Raw genomic sequence first — 15,000 nt, 5'->3', positions numbered from 1 at the left:
TTAATGTTAATGTTTTTAATGTTCTTGATATATTTTATTTTAATCGTTCATTGCTTCTTATATCGTTTATTTATTTCCTTATTTCCTTTCCTCACTGAGCTAATTTTCCTTGTTGGAGCCCTTGGGCTTATAGAATCTGGCTTTTCCAATTAAGGTTGCAGCTTAGTTAATAATAATAATAATAATAATAATATTAATAATAATAATAATAATAATAATAATATTAATAATAATAATAATAATAATATTACTGTGGTAAATCAAAAATAAAAATCAACACACTTAGAATTTAATTTCCGAAACCAATGCCGTGGTTAAGTACATTTTAATAAGATTGGATTTATATAAATCGATAAACAAGAACATCACTTAATCTTAGGACTTTGATAATCGATAGAAATTATTCTTAAAATATACTATTGAAGTAAAAAAGACTCTGTGTTTGTGCGCTCTTTCTTTCCTTTCTATTCCTTCATATAAATATAAATAAATGTTCGCTGCTACAAGAAAAAAAAAAAAAGAAAAAAAAACACACACACACACCTCCCGGTTCCAGATTCACTTACAATTCATTTCTACTAAATAGTGTCGCAATAACTATGGTCCTTGCCTTTGGAATTAAACAATATGGAATGACAAGAAAAATGAAAATTAAAAAATTTGGAATGACAAGAAAAATGAAAATTAAACAATTTGGAATGACAAGAAAAATGAAAATTAAAAAATTTGGAATGACAAGAAAAATGAAAATGAAACAATTTGGAATGACAAGAAAAATGAACTCCTTACAACACAATTTTGTAGAAAACAACAAAATACTGATAAAAGTAATGATATTACTGTACTGTTACCCTTGATGGCAAAAGAAATATCCCTTATATAATAAAGAGCAAGTGTCTGGCTGTATATATATATATATATATATATATATATATATCTTTCTGATCACACTCAACGGTAATATCAGGCTTATAACTACTTGGTCACTCCCCGCCCATCAAGCAAGGGGAGAGGATTAGTCATGGCCAGGTGAGAGAGAGTACCCCCGAGAGGTACAGTGTGCAGATCCAACCAAATATTTCGCCGTTATTTTTGATGGGTCGCGTACACTAGTAATAAATAACGCGCAGACTGTTTCAAGGTTTCTATTTACAACTGATTTTTCATTATATTTATCAACTAGTGTTTCAGTTTACTTTCAAGATACTGATGACAAACCTAGGATGAATAAAAAAAAGGGGACCACTATAAGAAAAAGCTAAAGTTATTCGAAAGGACAATGATATAATTGATGCTTTGTTGTTAGGGCCGGTGAAGTACAAAATGTTTATGTAATAATCTAATGGCCACGATTATAAAAAGTATTAATCGGGACGACATATGAAGGCTATATAAAAGTATCTCAGTGTTTGAAAAATTTGGATGTTATACACAAATATTCATACATACTTATACAGCATATATATATATATATATATATATACATACATATACTTTTCTGAGTCGGATACATTAAATCGGTGCAACAGTTAACGAGGTGAAAAGATTTTTGTATCGCCATGATCAGCAAAGCTGTACTAGTCAGGGACACCCATATTAGGTTGGTTTACTATGGGAGATCAGACCAAAACCTCCCACCATCACCAATCCGCAGTTGGCCAGCGTGGTGATGAAAACTGATCAGACCCTAGACATGAATAAGGTCATGTCTGAGGCCTTTGTCCTGCAGTGGAATTAGAAGTGGCTGTATTTTTTGTTGTTGTAATATCAGAAGAATTTGCTGAAAAAAAATCAGTATAAATCACGTGCTCAACTTTAAAACGGAACACAGTCAACGGAATCCCTTGCCTTATTATTATTATTATTATTATTATTATTATTATTATTATTATTATTATTATTATTATTATTATCTATAGCCAAGCTACAACCCTAGTTAGAAAAGCAGGATGGGTTCTAACAGGGAAAAATAGCCCAGATACGAAAGGAAATAAAGACATAAATAAACTCCAGAAGTAATGAACAATTAAAATAACATATCCTAAGAACAGTAAAAACATTAAAATATATCTTTCATGAATAAAAAATGAAAAGCGAGATGCCAAGTCAAAAACAACTGTACACAAAATTAACCGACGCAGGAAGACGTGAATATCCCAATGATTGATGAGGCTATTAAAAAACGCCACCCAATGGAACTCAACAGCCCACAACCACGAAAGCTAGTGAAAATATACTGTAATTTTACCGACATGTTCTTCACAATCACAAAAACCATAAGAAATATAAGTAATATAGAACTGATTATCTAGGGTTTTCCTTTATTAATGACTGTGTAAAATATCTTATTATCACACGGAAGCAAAATCATTAGATATTACAAAATAGTCAAGCACATTTCCTTACAACGTGCAAGCTATACACGCAAAACCCCCAAACTAATAATTCAAGATTAACGGCTAAAGTTTTTTGAGTCATTTGTCAAAGTAATGTCTTCCGTCTTTTAGCGCCGCGTCATGGTTCGTCCAGACAACTCCACAAATCCTTGCAGCATTTATCATCCAACTGCAGAAAGTGAATGAACTCCCTGGTCAGATCTATAAAATAAAAATTATTTCTTAGTCTGTGGAGACGTCACCAGTGGATTTATAAAGGCTATATTCCCTTTTAACAAAAAAACCTCTTACATTCCACCCATCTATTGCTTCTAGGCCTCCCTCTCCCTCCAAAGAATTATGAATTATACGCCTTATGCCGTCGTTGAAGAGCATTTAAAAACGTAAAGAGAATATGCAAAATACTAATAAGTTCAAACGAACGTAGGTGGAAAGGACAAATCATGTAAGCTATAAGATTACCTCCTGTGATACTGAAGGCCGAAAACATGTTACCCGAGAAGGAACTGTATTTACTGAAGTGAAATACGCGTCGTATGACTTGAAGGAAAACTGAAATCAACGGAAATTGAAAGAATAATGGTGCACCTGTGCAAACGGCTGACTTCGGTCCGGCTATATACCTAACGGTCCGTAACCTCTCTATGGGGATTAAATCAACACGTACATTGATGTTAACTACCCCTTATATGGAAGGGGTCCCGAGCCATAACAGTAAATGCCGACTCACGAAATAACGGGGTCTCAGGTGTAAATAACAAAATCCTCCAGATAATGCTCTGTTTCTCTTCTCCATCGTACGCTATTTTCCGCATTATTTCATATTTTCAATAAAACATTTTCTGGTGATAAAATTACAAATCCTACAGATAACTCTCTCTCTCTCTCTCTCTCTCTCTCTCTCTCTCTCTCTCTCTCTCTCTCTCTCTCTTTTCCGTATTGAGCATTGAGTATTTCATGAATTAATTTCCAATAATGGATTTTCGGGTGAAAAATGAAATCTTACATCTCTCTCTCTCTCTCTCTCTCTCTCTCTCTCTCTCTCTCTCTCTCTCTCTCTCTCTCTCTCTCTCTCTCATCGCATTATTTCATGATTTAAATTCCAATAATGGATTTTCGGGTGAAAAATTAAATCCTACAGATCTCTCTCTCTCTTTCTCTCTTTTCCGCATTGAACATTGAGTATTTCATGATTTAAATTCCAATAATGGATTTCGGGTGAAAAAAATTAAATCCTACAGATAATCTCTCTCTCTCTCTCTCTCTCTCTCTCTCTCTCTCTCTCTCTCTCTCTCTCTCCTTAAAAAAAATAAGCTACTAAGATACAATGGCTATTTATCACTAGCCTATACACATAATCGACAGACATTAAGGAGCTGACAGCTACCTCATGCGTCAGAGCAAAGGCTTTGCAACCTCTATACAATGCTAGGAACTTGCTCACAGGTTTAGAGAGACTGGGACGGAGAAATCCCAGGGTGACAGAGGACACAAGAATGGAATAGTGGTATTAGTGGCCCGCATAGCACATTCCTATAGTGTCACAGCTGACCACTCCCTAAAACCGACCCCTAGTGGAATAGGCTCAACTGCTCTTGATATTGACATAGCTTTTGTGCCTTGTTGGAGTCGTGGACAACTAAAAAGCCCTATTGCTGCTTTTTGGTAATACTCAGTAGTACAGTTAGCTTCATTAATTCCGGTACACTTCACTGGAAGTTAAGGAGACGACAGTGTACCAGAATTAATGAAGCCAACTGTACCTAAGAGTCTGGCTGTTCCTCGATGTCCAAAAAATCCTAGTAATCGCTAGTGTTCCGCTGTCAATCCTGACGAGAAAACAGGCTTCTACCTTGTGCTGCTCAGTTGGGAGCTGCAGCAGGTTTGGAGACAACCCAGCTTTGAGGAGACTTAACAGTGGTTTGGTAGTAGTTATGGAAGGTTAGGGACAGAAAAGATGGAAAGTCATTCAGGATTAAGCGGATGCGGCAGCAGGTGGGTATCTATTAGCCACGACGGCACCCTACCCCCTTCTACAGTAGTGGTCACAAAGCTAGTAATTTTAAAATTTATCAGCTGAGATTTCCAAATAGATATACAGACAATATCATAGAGGAACTAAAGATGAGTGAGACACTAAACTTGAAGCACAAATGTGCAAAATGCCAAAAAAAACAAATGGTGCATCGCCTTTCAAGAAGGGTGCACAACAAACCTGCATCGTAATAGTGTATTCCAGTTCCGTCAGCTTGAACAGGAAAAACAAAATTGAAAAATGAAATAAAACACTAAGAAAACAAGTGATAAAAATTATGTCCCAGTTTCAACAGTTAGAAACAACAAACAAAGAAGTCATAGATGATGTAGAAAATAGGATTAGTATCCAAGAAAAACAAAGTAAGTTAAAATCAAGGACAGAACCGGGAGAGGAAATAATTATAAACAAAAAAAGATAGTTCATGAAACCCACTAGAGGAAGGGTAACAAAGGCCAAGACGAAACAACAGCCTAGAAATGTAACAGCCACCAGAAACGGATTCTTCCACCTAGCAGAGGAAGAGGAAGATGAGAGACTATGGTAAAGGACCAAGGGGAGCACTTCGGCCTCAAAAAGAGGAGAAAGGTCAGGTCATATCCAGGTGTCAACGCACAAAAGATAGAAGTGATCAGTAAAACTATAACAGAGAACACGAAGACCACTATCATTGTTCGCGAAACCGGAACGATCGATCTATTCGTAAGAGAGGATGCAGTTGGCTAAACAGAACCTTGGGTTAAACAGCTAGAAAATAACTGTTGAAACAGCTAAGAACAAGATCAATAATATTGTAGTTATAGGTAATCTCCCAAGACTCAATGTCAGCCACCCTCAGTTATGCCATCGAGATAAATGAAAGGCTTAAGTCCATATGCCAGAAAAAGAAAGTTAAATTTATAGATCCTTGGGACACTTTCTACGGCAAAAGAAAATTATACAAAAGAGATAGAATACACTTTAGTGAAGAAGGCAAGAAACTATATGGAAATCAACTTAATCTTAACCTGTACAATTACTTGAGATACACAAACTCAACCCTTAGAAAATCCTCTAACAATAAAGAGGAAATTTGAGAGAAATTTAGATTATGCAGATAAAAGTAAAACTAAAACACTAGTAAGCCAGGGAAACTAGCGAAGCCACAGAGGAAGAGAAAAATATAGAAATTTTCCTCGGAGTGGCACAATTCAATGCTCAGTCAGTTAGAAACAAAATGGAAAACTTCAGGTTAATGATAGCTAGTGAGGAACTAGATGTTATAGGCATTACCGAGACCTGAATCGAAGAAAAAAATAAAGGATTTTATCAGAGAATACGAAATCCCAGGTTTCAAACTTTTCCCCAAAAAATGTGGAGGGTTAGTGTTCTATGTTACAAATCACTTAAACCCCATAGAAATTAAATTAGAAACCGATTATGAAGTGACAGGTGCAAATATTAACACTATAGGAAAAAACATGTCCATAACAGTAAAATACAGACCAGCACACCATTTGGAAGAATAGGACGAAGAACTGTATAAATAACTTGGTCAAGAAGTGAACAATAAGCTAGCTGTCCTAATGGGAGACTTTAAGGCAGCAGTAAATTGGGACACTGAATTCTACATCATACACAGAGGGACACAGGCTTCTAGAATTCGTCAACTATAAATTCCTCCGTCTGTGGGTCGATAAACCAACTAGGGGGAAATTGATATTGTGCTAACAACAGAAGAAAATTTAGTATTTAGTGTCTAAGTAAGCGGAAATATTGGCAAAAGTGACTATATAATAGCTATGTTTCAGGTATATATTCCTCATCTAAAGAAAGAAAAATCATAAACAAGCTAAACTTCAGACAGGGTAACTGGATACAACTGAAGGAATACACCGAGAATTTAGGATACAACGAAATAGGGAACATAGATACACAATGGGATTCTTTTGTAGAAATATATAAGGAAAAAAGGGCTGAAGGTATACTGCATATTTAACCAAATGAAACCCCATAACCCAAATAGTTCAACAGAGAAATACCCTATGCAATAAGAAGCAGAGAAAGGAAACATAAATCAATGGGTCCACGCCCTTCAATTAGTGAAATTTCTGAGCACATAAAGTTACCCAAAAATGTAGACAGACTAAATAAAAATGCCAAGATCAATGAAGGGAAAAGATTGGCTTCAGCTAGTAAACAAACCGAAAGAATTTTTGCATATGTGAGCAGTAGAAAACCAATCAAAAACAAAATTAGCTTATTAAGAGACTCAAAGGGTAATCTTATAAAAAATGATTTGGAAAAAGCCAAACTGATAAATACATATTTCATAACCGTATTCACCAGGGGAAAATCAAGGTCCCTCCCCAAACCAGCTATCAAATATGAAGAGCCACAACCATTAAACATAATCAACTTTACAATGGAAGATGTCAAAGAAAATAAAGGGACTCATTAAGTCTCAGGCACCAGGTCCAGATGTTATTTATCCAAGAGATATTATTGAACTAGATGAAGAGATAACCCCACACTTTTACAAAATGTTCCGAAAGACAGCCAAAGAAAGAAAGGTACAAGGATGGAAACTAAGCAATGTTACTCCAATTCACAAGAGGAGACTAAAAGAAGAACCTGGAAACTACAGACCTGTGTGTCTAACTTCAGTGCCTTGCAAAATTTTTTAATACAGAGTATAAAAGCTGAAAAGAAAGCACTAAAGAGACGATTCAAATAACAAAGACACTGTTAAGCTGTACGCATCACTAGTAAGACTCCATCTAGAATACGGAGTCGAATTCTGGACTCCCAAGTATTCAGATAGATATAGATAGACTGGAAGTAGTCCAAGCTAGGGCCACCAACCTAGTTCCAACACTAAGACAATATGGAGATTTATTATCATAATTATTATTATCATTAACTATTACTATTGATATTGCTATTACTATTACTATTACTATTGCTATTACTATTATTAATTGTTGTTATTATTATCATCATTATTATTATTACTATTATTATTACTAGCCAAGCTATAGTCCAAATTGGAAAAGCAGGATGCTATAAGGCCAAGAGCTCCAACAAGGAAAAATTGCATAGTGAGGAAAGGAAATAAGGAAATAAACTATTTGAAAAGAAATAAAAAATAAAATAAAATAGGTTAAGAACAGTAACATTAAAACAATAAAATATTTTAAGAATAGTAACAACATTAAAATGGATCTTTCGTATGTAAACTAGAAACTTGTGTCAGTCTGTTCAACATAAAAACATTTGCTGCAAGTTTGAATTTTTGAAGTTCTACCGAATCAACTACCTGATTAGGGAGATCATTCCACAACTTGGTCATAACTGGAATAACACTTCTAGAATACTTTGTAGTATTGAGCCTCATGATGTAGAAAGCCTGACTCTTACAATTGACTGCATACCTAATATTACGAACAGGGTGGTACTATCCAGGAAGATCTGAATGTGAAGGATGGTTAGAATTATGAAAAATCTTATGGAACATGCATAACGAACTAATTGTACGACGGTGCCATAGATTAATATCTAGCACGACGGCGCCATAGATTAATATCAAGATTAGGAATAAAAAATCTAATAGACCGTAAGTTCCAGTCCAACATAAACGGAGGATAGAAGGTTTAAAATCATTTGATCTACAAACTCAACAACTAAGGAGACAGTTAGTAGACATTCAAAATTCTTAAAGGAATAACCAATGTAGATTGCAACAGTCTATTCACGCTTACTACTAATCAGTCCAAATGGTAACGGATACAAACTGGATTTGAACAGATACAATACAAATCAATGTGGTAATTTCTTTATATACAAAATAACAAATACATGGAACAAACTTCCAGTTGATGTAGTAAACAGTAACACGGTAAACGAGTTCAAGAACAAGTTAGACAAGATCATGAAAAACTAAACATTCAAACCAAATCGCTCTACCCAAGAGCAAATGGAGTCTCCCCGTATGGACTAAAATGTCTTTGAGACATTCAAAATCCTCTCTCTCTCTCTCTCTCTCTCTCTCTCTCTCTCTCTCTCTCTCTCTCTCTCTCTCTCTCTCTCTCTCTCTCTCTCTCTCTCTCATTCCAGCATTGAGTATTTCATGATTTTATTTCTATTATTTGATTTGTTTTCCATCATTAAATGAAATTAATCTAATGTTCTACAAGTTGACAATATATTCAGTACCTCTTCGTTACAGATCTTCCAAAACTGCAAGACTGGATACTTCGAGATAAAGATGGGCAACAAGAGGAACTCAATCAGGGACTTCTCTCGAATATGGAAAGTCAAGCGATTTTTCGCTGTTTTGGTGTTCCTTGGAGTCACGTATAGTTTCGCTTCCCATGGTAAGAATCTCTCTCTCTCTCTCTCTCTCTCTCTCTCTCTCTCTCTCTCTCTCTCTCTCTCTCTCTCTCTCTCTCTCTCTCTCATGAAAGGAAGTTTTTCATCTTTCTGCCCCTCGAAATAGGGAAGGTTATAAGCGTTACAAAATGAAAACGAAGAAAGAAGGGAAATTAAAAACAAATGACATTACTATTCTGGGTATACAGAAACAGCCCTGAATATACGCCACTTCTAAGGAAATAGAATAATCACTTTATATAAAATAAAATATCAGTAAATATATGTAGAATTACACATAAATTCACCAAGGTAAACCGAATATATTCATTACAAGTTTTCTTTCCAGTCAAAGTCAATGACTGGGAGATAACGTTTCCATACCTCGGCTGGAACTTCAAGAAAAAATAATGCACGACAGGGTAAAAATAAAACAAATGCACGTCAGTGACAATAAAATATGCAGGGCAGAGTGAAAATAAAATAAATACGGCAGGGTGAAAACTGATGCACGGCAATGAATAAAAATGAAAATATGCACGACAGTGACAATAAAATATGCACGACAGAGAAAATAAAATAATACTCGACAAGCAAAAATAAAGATGAACGATAAATGAAAATAAAATACGCAGGAAAAAGTCAAAATAAAATAATACACGATGGGGTGAAAATAAAGATGCACGTCAGAGTGAAAATACAAATATGCACGGCAGACTATAAAATATGCACAAGTGTGAAAATAAAACCATGCACGGCAGGGTGAAAATAAAAAGATGCACGGCAAAGAGTGAAAATAAAAAGAACGTACGCCAAAGAGTGACAATAATTGAACGATTACTTAGTGAATGCATTACTGAGAACATAAATAATGAAAATAATTTTCCACATCCTGCCTTTGGGTATTAGAAATAATCAGGGGTTTACTATCATCATCATCATCATTATTATTATTATTATTATTATTATTATTATTATTATTATTATTATTATAACTAAGCTACAACCTCAGTTGGAAAAGCAGGATGCTATAAGGCCAAGGGCTCCAATCGGTAAAAATAGACCAGAGAGGATAGGCAATAAGGAAATAATTAAAATAAAAGAGAAGTATTGAACTATTAGAATAACATATTTTAAGAACAGTAACAGCATTAAAGGAAGTAATGAACAATTAAAATAACACTATTAAAAATGATGAGAGGCGCCTGTAAGTACGCATTAATGTATTTACATTAGTATTATATGAAACCAAAGCACACAAAATATTGCTAAAATATCATAATCAATTTTCAAAATCACAACAGCTCTTTGTATTCAAATTTTGGAGACATTTCGAAAAACCTCCAACATGTTCTATGGCTACTTTCCCCTTGGTGAGTGTCAGAGACTCTTTAGCTATGGTAAGCAGCTTTTCTAGGACACTCCAAAATCAAACCATTGTTCTCTAGTCTTGGGTAGTGACATAACCTCTGTACCATGGTCTTCCACTGTCTTGGATTAGAGTTCTCTTGCTTGAGGGTACACTCGGGCACACTATTCTATCTAATTTCTCTTCCTCTTCCTTTGTTAAAGTTTTTATAGTTTCTGTTGGAAATATTTATTCTAATGTTACTGTTCTGAAGATATTTTCTCTTTCCTTGATTCCTTTCCTCACTGGGCTATTTTCCCTGTTGGGACCCCTCGGCTTATAGCATCCTGCTTTTCCAACTGGGATTGTAGCTTAGCAAGTAATAATAATGATAACAACAATAATAATCTATTAATTTTGGCCCTCCACTACAACTTGTCACTGCATGGAAATTCAAGCAGATGCCTAACAACTGATATACAGATCTCAATAAGATTTCTAAATAAGAGAAGAAAGTTCATTACAGGTATAACTTAGATGTCTATCTACAAAAGACGTCTGACCTAAGTCTTTTTATAGTTTATTCATGAAATATCTATTTTAAAGTTGTTAATGTTCTTAAAATATTTGATCTTAATTGTTCATTATTTCTTAGTTCATTTATTTCCTTATTTCCTTTCCTCATCGAGTTATTTTTTTTTCTGTTAAGATACCCTGGTCTTACAGCATCCTACTATTCCTACAATGGCTGTAGCTTAGCTAATAATAATAATAATAATAATAATAATAATAATAATAATAATAATAATAATAATAATAATAACAACAATAATTAATAATAATGACATCACCGCCTCGACCTCTTTCCTTCCTTAAGTTATGACTTGCTTTCTTTAGGCCTGGGAAGGAGATCGCTAGATTGCTTGTCCTATTTAATAAGAAAAAAAAATCTATTAAAACTGCACTCTCATTCTAAAGGCTGTATGTTGAGAAATTACACATCAGACCTTACATTTGTGCAAGCGATGCTCAGAGATTTTGGATAAATAAAACTACCACTACCCGACAGAATTGTCTTCCCAAAGCCTCCTTCCGTTAGGAGGACATTAAAAGATTGCAGCTGGTGGTGAGAAATATTTTGCCCGTCAATCTATCATCCCTGTTGTTATCAGTATTATTATTATTATTATTATTATTATTATTATTATTATTATTATTATTATTATTGCTAGCCAAGCTACAACCCTAGTTGGAAAATCAAGATGCTATAAGCCCAGGGGTTCCAATAGGGAAAAATAGCCCAGTGAGGAAAGGAAATAAGGAAATAAATAAATGATGAGAGCAAATTAACAATAAATCATTCTAAAAACAGTAACAACGTCAAAACAGATATGTCATATATAAACTATAAAAAGACTCATGTCAGCCTGGTCAACATAAAAACATTTGCTGCAACTTTGAACTTTTTAAGTTCTACTGATTCAACTACCCGATTAGGAAGATCATTCCACAACTTGGTCACAGCTGGAATAAAACTTATAGAATAATGTATAGTATTGAGCCTTAGGATGGAGAAGGCCTGGCTATTAGAATTAACTGCCTGCGTAGTATTACGAACAGGATAAGCTTTCCTTTTATTTTAAAGACGATAACTTGAAACAGATAGTTTGTTTTTAATTAGGAAACTATTCATTCTGTCAATTGTTAAACTAAAGACATCATTGTCAGCATAGGAAGGGAACTAAATGTTAAGCTGACTTATTGAATAAAACCATATACATTAAAGTCGAAATCCACAATCACAGTGCCACATCACATCATTTGAAAACATTGAATATCCTGTATATCCGTTGTTAGAGTCCCGAAGTACTCTGGAAATTACGACTGATTGTCAACTCACAACTATTTCCCGTTTCTTCTATACAAGGGTTGAGGGGGCCGATGTGGTAACGTCCCTGACTGGTGAACGCCCGACTAGGGTTCGAGTCGCGCTCAAACTCGTTAGTTCCTTTGGTCGCTGCAACCTCACTATCCTTGTGAGCTAAGAATAGGGGGTTTGGGGGAGCCTGTAGGTCTATCTACTGAGTCATCAGCAACTGATCATATGTTTATATGGTCAGATTCTATGGCACTGCCCTGCTTGATAGGGCATTGTCACTGTCCCTTGCCTCTGCCATTCATGAGCGGCATTGAAAACCTTTAAACGGTACGTACAATTTGCTTCATTAATTCCGGTACACTTAACGGGAAGCTAAGGAGACGTCTGACAGCTGTACAAGGTAGCAGGTAACAATGAGCTTGAAATTTTTATTAATTTCATGTAGTGTTGTATACAAAAATATTGTTATTTACTAAACGGTGCTCCATAAAACTAATAAAAAATGCGTTTGATTACTTGTTTACAAGATCAGCGATTTTGTTTTACAGGCATTGTTGCTAACAGTTTCTCTTTTGCTAAACACAGTGTTGTCTGCTAGAATCGGCAAGTTAGTGTCAAGCGCTTCGACTTCTCGTGAAGTATACCCGAATTAACGAAACTAACTGTACCTAAAGCAAAAAACGACTAGGAAACGACCTATTAAGTAGAGGTAGTAGAGGTTCGTTTAATCAAAGTTCGTACTGTGTTTAAAGAAAGCTTTATTGTCATTTCAAGACGATAAATCGTTCACACGACATACCGTTGTTGATAATTTTTGTCAGATTTTAAAACAAAGTAACTTTTGTATCAATATTTCAAAACATTATGTAACTGGATTGTCAATATCCTAGTCAAGTCTTTTCTTCAGCAGTCTTAGAATGAAGCAGGTTAATCTTTCTTAGTATTCATCTATGCCACATCAAAAATCAAGAGACTGACAGAGCAATGATATCTTTTCAAGCATACCATTCCTCAACCATGTGCAACCACGGGCGATATGCAGCGATTTGCGGCGATTAAGTCACGCCCTGAGATCGCAGCTCAGTCTTCCGGGAAAATTTCTTGTTGCAATGACCCCGTTTGATGTATGGGGGAGATGTTTTACGTTATTAAGTGTCATTTTCTCTCAAGAGCTCTATAATCTCTTTATAATTCTTTATAATTCTCGTGCCTCTCAGACATAATCGCCCAAAAGACTTGCTTTAACTTTTTAAATCTATTCGTTACTTTTGAAAACTTTAAGGAAAATTTATCCAAGCCATTGATACTGTTAGAAAGTTTTTTTTTTCTTTTATATCCTATGTAAATTAAGACACGTAATAAAGGTTTAGCACATTTTATGGCACTGTTAAATCAAAGGATAATAGCAATTCAAATTGAACTTTTACTCATGATTACTGTTCAGAATAACTAGGCATTGGGTAAGTCGGAAGGAACATGAACTTCCAAACCAAATTTTTCATAAATTAGAATACTAATAAATGACAGGAAAAAAAGAGGTAAAAGAAAATAGCAAATGAATAAAGGAGGGCTTCCTAAAGTTAAGCTACAAATTTTCTTAACACAGATCTACCGTAGAAGCAATGAAAGGCCACAGTGCATTGTGAATAGCGATACTCTGCTAATTTATCTATTTCTAGTGAAACGTAATGTCAGATACAGTTGGACACAGATATTCTTGGCACACCTTCTATAGAAGTGCACCCAGTCTTTAGTTTAACCGGGCCACCACCTCTGGCATCTCTCTCTACAGTTTATTTGGTTACTCGTCGCGGAGTAAGGGTGTGACAGGTTGCACTGGGCAACAAATACTAACATGGCGCAATTACAAGTCTTAAAAACAAACTTTACAGTTACCCCGTTTCACGTATAAAACTCACCTTCCATCCATCTTGCAGGCTTCTACGTGGCAGAGAGGCAGCATCAAAGGCTGCTACGAAGGTCCATAGCAATACAGGAAGTCCAAAGCCATCAGAGATCATTAGGAGTTAATGAGACGTTTTTGAATGCTGCAGACTATGCCATGAAGGGTCTGGTAAGTGGGAACCGTAACGGCAGCGTCTTTTGCTCCCACAAAAGCGCGAGTGGTGATTCTTCTCTGCTCAGGCTGAGTGATTTCTTCAGGTGATATTCCTACGGCGTTTTAAACTTCTGAAAATAAAGTGTTATTGGTTTTGTTTAGGATGTAAAAGTCACATTCAATACAGTAATTAATCATTGTACTGTCATAGCCTAAAGTGACTCCTTAACTTTCTCTCTCTCTCTCTCTCTCTCTCTCTCTCTCTCTCTCTCTCTCTCTCTCTCTCTCTCTCTCTCTCTCTCTCTCTCTCTAATATTTTGGATATGCTTTACACTGACAACCTTGAAACTTGAAAGCAAAGGGTAAAACAATATTCCTCTCAAGCAGGTAAAAAAAAAATTAAATAAAAACTGAGGTTAGAGCTTACCCAAATAAAAGTTAAGATGTCATTGTGGCTATTACATTCTAGTAAAAGACTTTTTGCATATAAGATATAAACCTAAAGTTTAAAGACACTGCTCTTTTCCAGAAATGAGACTGAATGGAAGAAGGAAGGGGCTTTTAATATCTTCCTGATAGAAACATCATGCAACTCTAAACCCAAATATCGGTCGTGGTGTAGTGCGGAGAGGTATAGAAATATGGCTGACATGTAGACTTGTGGTATAATTTTCGACTTCCGATTAAAGGGTTCGTTTAACGGACACAAGAAAATTCACGTTTCATCAACTACTAGTTATATGACGTTACTTTTTTGTTAAAAAATTTCCATAGTAATATAACATATATAAGAAATTGTTCACTACATGAAAATAAAATGTGATTGATAGAAAGACAGATAAATGTATGTATCATTCTTTTGAAAAATTCGAAGGATATATATATATATATATATATATATATATATATATATATATATATATATATATATAT

General features: G+C 35.0%; 2 protein-coding genes across 2 annotated transcripts in view; both read left to right on the top strand.

Annotated features, from left to right (window-relative positions):
* The window catches only part of LOC137621652 (ankyrin repeat and BTB/POZ domain-containing protein 2), a 622,846-nt gene that overhangs the window by 306,136 nt on the left and 301,710 nt on the right, over positions 1-15,000 (top strand). The gene's annotated exons all lie outside the window — the stretch shown is intronic.
* LOC137622081 (lactosylceramide 4-alpha-galactosyltransferase-like) overlaps positions 8,644-15,000 on the top strand; it is a 10,317-nt gene continuing 3,960 nt past the window's right edge. The window contains exons 1-3 of the mRNA XM_068352553.1: positions 8,644-8,786; positions 13,946-14,171; positions 14,597-14,698. Of these exons, the coding sequence (XP_068208654.1) occupies positions 8,678-8,786; positions 13,946-14,171; positions 14,597-14,698 (437 nt within the window). The 5' untranslated portion in view covers positions 8,644-8,677. The remainder of the gene's footprint in view (positions 8,787-13,945; positions 14,172-14,596; positions 14,699-15,000) is intronic.

This window comes from Palaemon carinicauda, chromosome 28 (genome assembly GCF_036898095.1).
Source record: "Palaemon carinicauda isolate YSFRI2023 chromosome 28, ASM3689809v2, whole genome shotgun sequence".
Taxonomy (NCBI): Eukaryota; Metazoa; Arthropoda; class Malacostraca; order Decapoda; family Palaemonidae; genus Palaemon; species Palaemon carinicauda.
Note: the sequence above shows the minus strand (reverse complement) of the source record. Positions and strands in the feature narration are given on the sequence as shown.